General features: G+C 41.6%; 1 protein-coding gene across 1 annotated transcript in view; it reads right to left on the reverse strand.

Moving 5' to 3' along the window:
• Positions 1–6,599, reverse strand: part of BLNK (B cell linker) — a 106,521-nt gene that overhangs the window by 39,458 nt on the left and 60,464 nt on the right. Inside the window, exons 5-6 of the mRNA XM_049790885.1 lie at positions 4,609–4,765; positions 3,691–3,854 (exon numbers count right to left, since the gene is read on the reverse strand). Coding sequence (XP_049646842.1) covers positions 3,691–3,854; positions 4,609–4,765 — 321 coding nt within the window. The remainder of the gene's footprint in view (positions 1–3,690; positions 3,855–4,608; positions 4,766–6,599) is intronic.

Below are 6,599 nucleotides of genomic sequence, written 5' to 3' on the forward strand. Positions count from 1 at the left end.
TATTCTTATTAAATTCTTAAAAATAACATGAAGAGATGAAAAACTGGGGATCATAGAGGTTATTTGACTTGCTCTGTCACACAAGTAATAAGGATCAAAGCAGGTATTTAGGTCTTTATGCTATCGCTATTTAATTTTTTCAATTAGGGGATTATAGTTCTCTTGTTTCCCCGTTTTTTATTGGAGAACTAGGGTTATTCATGCATTGGCACTCAGAAATTACTTCTATCAGTGCTTAGGGGACCGTATGGGATTCTGGGGAACATGCATAGGTCAGCAACATGCAAGGCTCATTGTTTTTAAAAGTTTTTAAAAGAATTGTAATATGATTTCACACTTACAGAGCTGATGCGGTCATTCCTCCACCCATATGTCAGGATCTTTGATGGTCCCTGTTTCCTCAGCACTCACAGGCACCTCAATTCCCTGCTTTATTGATCATGTCTCAGGATTTGTTTCCATAAAGAATTGTCTAATCCCTTTGTTTCTTTACACTGTGCATATTGAGGGGATTATTTGGTGTATGTCTTTTACTTTCTGATGCACTTCATTCAGTGTGATCCCTCCAATTCCATCCAAGTTGCAACTTACTTTCTGCAAAACTGAATTTGTTCTCATAGGTGAATTATGTATTCTATTGTGCATGTATCCCACTGTTTCTGTAGCTGCTCATCTGTTGTTTGACACTAGTCTTTTTACAGATCTTGACTACTGTCAATAATGTTGCAATGATCATGAGAGCATGTGTCCTTTAGAATTACTGTTTTTATATTATCCTGGTGTAGATAGCCAAGAGGGAAATTGCTAGGTTGTTCTATTTGTGTTTTTTGAGTCTTCAAACCATTTTTTTTTAAAGAGGCTGAGTCAGACAACCATCTCACCAGAAGTGAAAGAGGGTTTCTTTTCCACCACTTTCCTTGTCATCCTTTATTGTCTCTGGGTTTTTTAAATATAGACCATTGTCAGTGGTTTGAGGTGATGTCTCATTCTTGCCTTAGTTTTCAGTTCCCTGATAATCTGTAATAAAAAACACTTTGCCCTCAAATATCTGTGGGCTATCTTTTTGTCTTCTTTGAGGAAGTATCTGTTCACCTTCTCTCCTCATCCTATTTTTTTAGTTTTTGGGCCATACCCAGCAATGATCAAGGATTGCTCCTGTTTCTGCTATAAGAAATCAGTCCTGGTAGGCTCAGGGGACCATCATATACCATCTAATACGAGGAGTCAAACCCAGTTTTATCCATGGTCAGTCGTGTGCAAGGCAAATGCTCAAACACCATTCTATCACTGCGTCCCCTTGCTTCCCATTTTCGATGATGCTGTTTTGTTGTTGTTAATATGTTTTATATAACTTGGATGTTAGTTCTTTGATGTACTATTTATGAATCTACTCGTTGTATTGGTTGGTTGGTGTCTTTTTCTCTTAGATTTCAGTTCTTTCATAGTTACATGCTTTTTAGTTTGATATAATCACATGTGTTTATTTCTGCCTTTATTTTTAAACCAGTGAGGATGTATCATTGAAGACTTCACAGAAATTGTTAGGATCTTTAGTCCAATTTAAATTAGTCTTTGTGTATAATGGGAGATAGGAGTCTAATTTTATTTTTTAGTACGAGGCTATTACTTATTTGCAGCATAAAGTATTTGTTGAAGACATTCTCCTAATTCCACTTCATGCATTATAATTTGTAATAAATTAACTGCCCTTCCATTTGAGTGTTTACATTTTCACCTTAATTCTATTCCATTGATCTAAGTTTCATTGTATCAATATCATGAATACTAAAGATTTGAAGTATAGTTTCAAATGTGGGAGGGCAATGCCTCCTTTCATAATCTTTTTCCCTCAGTTTCTTCGGCTCTTCTGGGAGTTTCATGGTTCAATATAAATTTTAGAAGTATTTGTTCTAATATTTCTAATTATCCCTAAAAAAAAGTCATGTAAAATTGGATGGAAATCATATTTGATCTATAAACAACTTTGGGTAAAATGGTCATTTTAATGATGTTGATTATTTCAAATCATGGTAATCACAATACTATACATAAATGCTTTTATTTTCTTGTGTCTTCTCTCTTAGAAGTTAATTAGAATTTTCACTAAATAGGTCTTCTACCCCTTTTGCTAGATTGATTCCTGGACAGCTGAGGGTATTTGGGGGGGGGTCACAGCCGCAGCGCTCAGGGGATACTCCTGGCTCTACGCTCAGATATTGCTCCTGGCAGGCTTGGGGGACCATATGGAATGTCAGGATTTGAACCACTGTCCTTCTGCATGCAAGGCAAATGCCCTACCTCCATGTATCTCAATGGCCCCTCGCTGAGGTTTTTGAACATGATTGTATATGGGATAGTTTCTAAAATTTCTTTCTCTCCTATATACATTTTACATATAATGATACAACAGATTCCTGTGAATTAATTTTGTAGTCTGCTTCTTTAGTATAGATTTGTTTACTTTAATTTGGAATTTTTGAACTTTACACCATAGTATACAAAAAGAAAAATTATAGCTTTTATATCTGTAAATAGTGATATTTTGACTTATTCTTTACTGATTCAGATTTCTTTCACTTCTTTCTTTTTATTGGGCAACACCCAGTGGTGTCCAGAGCTTACTTCTGGCTCTATGCTCTGGATCTCTCCTGGTGACTATAAGGAGTATTGGGAATTGAACCTAGGTTTGTCGCATGCAAGGCCAAAGCCCTACTACCACTGTACTTTTACTACAGCATTCACTTCTCTTTCTTATATAGATGAAGTACCTAGATTGGGGTAGTAAGGTGCTTGCCTTGTACAACTGATGGCCCCCAAGTCTTCTAGGAGTGATCCCTCAGTGCAGAGCCAAGAATAAGCTAGGACACTGCCAGGTGTGGCCCCCAAACTAAAAATGTTTAAAAACTAAAATAAATTCAGTAGCTAGAGTTTCTAGTACCATATTGAATTATAGCAGTGGAAATGGATATTCTTGTTTTATGCCTGATCTTACAGAAAATACTTTCAGTTCTTCTGCTATTAAGGATAATATTAGACATGGTTATATTTTATTTAAACATCTCTCCTATTTTCAGATGAGTTACAAAGCATATTAAAGTGAAAAGGAGGGGCCGGAGATATAGCACAGCAGTGTTTGCCCTGCAAGCAGCCGATGCAGGACCTAAGGTGGTTTGTTCGAATCCCTGTGTCCCATATGGTCCCCCGTGCCTCCCAGGAGCTATTTCTGAGCAAATAGCCAGGAGCAACCCCTGAGCACAGCCGGGCGTGGCCCAAAAACCAAAAAAAAAAAAAAGTGAAAAGGAAAATTATTTTATAGGTTAATACGGTATATGTTTTATCATCTATAAGCTTTATGAATAAATTGTTTCTTTGAGAAGGTGCATTAAGATTGTTGTTGGTGGAACCAGAGTGCCCTTACAGCAATTAGGGCACTTGCCTTGCATGAAGCCTACCCAGGTTCAATCCTCGGGGGTAATTTCTGAGTTCAGAGCTAAAGTAATCCCTGAGCATGGCCATATATGCTCCCCCAAAGCAAAGAACTGTCTTTGGTTTTTTATTATTTTATATGCACTGCTATTTTATTTCTTAGATTGTTACACTAATAAGATTTTGGGGGAGATTATTCTTGGCAGCATGAAAGAACTATATACAGTGCCAGGATTTGAATGCTGCAAAACAGACTTTCCTTACCTCATTGTCAAGGAGGTCTCTAGGTTTGGGTGGGACTTTGGGTTTCTGCAGAGCTATTGGCACCGGCAGTGTGGCGGGCAGTCTTGTTTTTGCTGAAGGCCAGCTGGGCTTACTGGGCAGTGACTTACTGAAAGGTGGAGACTGCCTCTGGCTTGATCGGTTGTCTTGAAAGGCACAACAAAGCAAGAGATGAAAGATTTTCTTGAGCCAAGAACTAGAAAGTATAAAATCAGCCACAACAAGGAAGTAGTTCCCTTATATCCATCTAGGGCATTCTTTAAAGGGGCACAGCGATGGTCAGACACAAAATGTCAAGTGTCCACTAACTTACATAATGAAAACTTGAATGTGTTCCTAGGGAGGCACTCAGCCAGGACAGCAGATAGTCCAGAATAGAGAGTACCGCAGCCCTGCCGGAGTCCCCTGAAGGGTACTACTGGGACACCCCCCACCATTATTCACTTAGCTGTGGACCCTTTTAGGGCCATGCTGTTCAATCTTGCTAATGCTCCTTAAGTAGCTGTTAAAAAATGCCACATCCCAGAGCCCCTACAGAATCTGACCTTCTGGGTAGGCCCTGCCAAGACAGGTTTGAAGATTTTCCAGTCATGCTCAGGCTGTGCCTCTCATAGGAATCTAACTCCTGAGCTCATATGTCCTGGAGACATCCCAGACCCTGAGAAGAAGTCACTGGCCAGGCTGAGTTCCAGGGAAGACCATGGTGGGCTGCTGCTTCTGACTTTTCTCACCCATGTGGAAGCATCCTGTTCCCATTTGTTGGACCGGCCAGCCCACTGGGTTTCCTTTCCTCGGGCTTGTGAGCAGGAGGTGAGCAGCCCCTCAGAGGTAGAGTTTATCCACCTTTTTTTGATTCCAGTTTATAGGCTCATGCGCCCTGGGATCTGGGTTTGGCCTCACCTACATACTCTCCTCTGGGAAAGGGCAGGGCAGGGTGAACAGCTCGTGTCTCCTGCTCTGCTGGTGGCGGCTCGTAGCTGTCATCTCCGGGCTCCTCGGCTGGCAGCACATACATCTCCGAGTCTGAGTGTTCATCGGGGTTTTCATAATCGCTGTCCTGTAAGAAGCACCATGCTCAGCACTTGCAGGGTTCTGTCTTGGTGACAGAGCTGCACCCACAAAGGCAGGGGAAGAAGCGAGGCTTGGAGGGACAGTTACTGGGGATCTGCAGATCTCTGCCTCTCCCTGCCTCACACTGACTTGGATCTCTTAAGAGCATTGCACGTGTAAACTCTAAAAGAAACTGAACCTCTGAAGGTCACTAAGAAGAGCGGGATATAAAACAAAAATGTTATTGATTCTTTTTTGTTTGGGGCCACACCCACCAGCGCTCAGGGGCTACTCCTGGCTTTGCTCCCAGAAATTGCCCCTGGAAGATTCAGAGGACCCTATGGGATGTAGGGGATCGAAGCTGGGTCAGCTGTGTGCAATGCAAACACCCTACCTGCTATGTTATTGCTCTGGTCCCAAAACAAAATTTTAAAAGACAGAAAAAGAGGCCAGGGAGAGAGCTCAGAAGGCTGGAATTAAAACTTTGTAGGTAGGAGGCACTAGCTCAATTTCTTGGAGGATCATATAGTCCCCCAAGCTACCCTGAGCCAGCACTGAGCCAGAAGTCTGCTATGTGGTAGAGGCAATGATGGATCTTAGGCAAGGAGCCTGAGAGAGGAATAGAGAGTGAAAGAGTTAGAGGCCAAAGAACAGTCTCATCAGGGCATGATCCTGGATTCCCAAGGCTAGTCTGGTCCAGCAAGAGGTGACTGGATTCTTCTCACCCAGGCTGTCCAAGGAGTTGCTTTGCTTAGGGGGTCAGGAATTAGTGGGTGCCTAAGTATAGATGCCTGGTTTGGGTGCCCCACCTTCTTTCTGCATTCCCAGGAAAGGACTGGGACTTCCTAGACTAGTATCCTGGAGGCCCCTGTTCCCATCACCTGCCAAAGATTGTTCTGGTCCATGGTGCCAGATTTCATCAGATCTGGAGATATTATTTATGATTATTAATAGTAGTACTAGTACTCTTAGTATATTTTGCAGTTTCAGGGATCATTATGACATGTTTGTAAGTGTTCAATATAATGAAACTAGAGAATGTGCGTGTGCGTGTGTGTGTGTGTGTGTGTGTGTGTGTGTGTGTGTGAAATAGTGTTTTTGTTTGTTTGGCAGTGCTCATAGCTTACTCCTAGCTTGGTGCTCAGGGGTCACTTTTGTAGGACTATATGGAGTTATGGAATGCCAGAGATTAAACCTGGATTGGCAATGTGCAAGGCAAACTGACCTGCTTGCTGTACTCTGGCTTGGGCCTCAAAGCAAGACACTTTTTATTGGATGAAATTTACTTAGACATGAGAAGAGAGGAAATATATATTCAAGAAAGTTCATGGGCTTTTCCAGAGTGGAAAAAAAGCAAAGAGAGATTCATATTCAAAGGAGAATACAGTTTTGGACAAGCAAGACCCGGTGACTCATGCTTATGCAGAAAGGTAAATATCATCGTCAGCAGATGTTTATTCAATCCCTAGAGCCAGTTCCCTAACTTTGGCTGTTTCACTTTGGCATCTAGTCATTCCCTCTTCTCAAGGCTAATTTTACTTTGTGTTTCTGGTCCTGTTTTCACCTAGTTCCATGTGTCCTATCCAGCCAAAGCTTAGTTGTCTTGACTTCACTCTGGCTAAGGCTCTGCTGTCCATTACTTCTCTGTGACCAGTAGGAACAGCCAGCAGGGGGCGCCGCTACAGTGCTTCTGAGGGTTCAATGACTGCCTGGCCCTAGGTCACTGGCTCCTTGCCTCAGAGACTTATAGGGAGAACCTCTGGTCCTCAGTTTTTAAAACAAGGTGTGTTCTTTTTTTAAATAGAATAATGCATTCTATGAGAAAAAAAATCCTATCTCCT

Source organism: Suncus etruscus, chromosome 17 (genome assembly GCF_024139225.1).
Source record: "Suncus etruscus isolate mSunEtr1 chromosome 17, mSunEtr1.pri.cur, whole genome shotgun sequence".
Lineage (NCBI taxonomy): Eukaryota > Metazoa > Chordata > Mammalia > Eulipotyphla > Soricidae > Suncus > Suncus etruscus.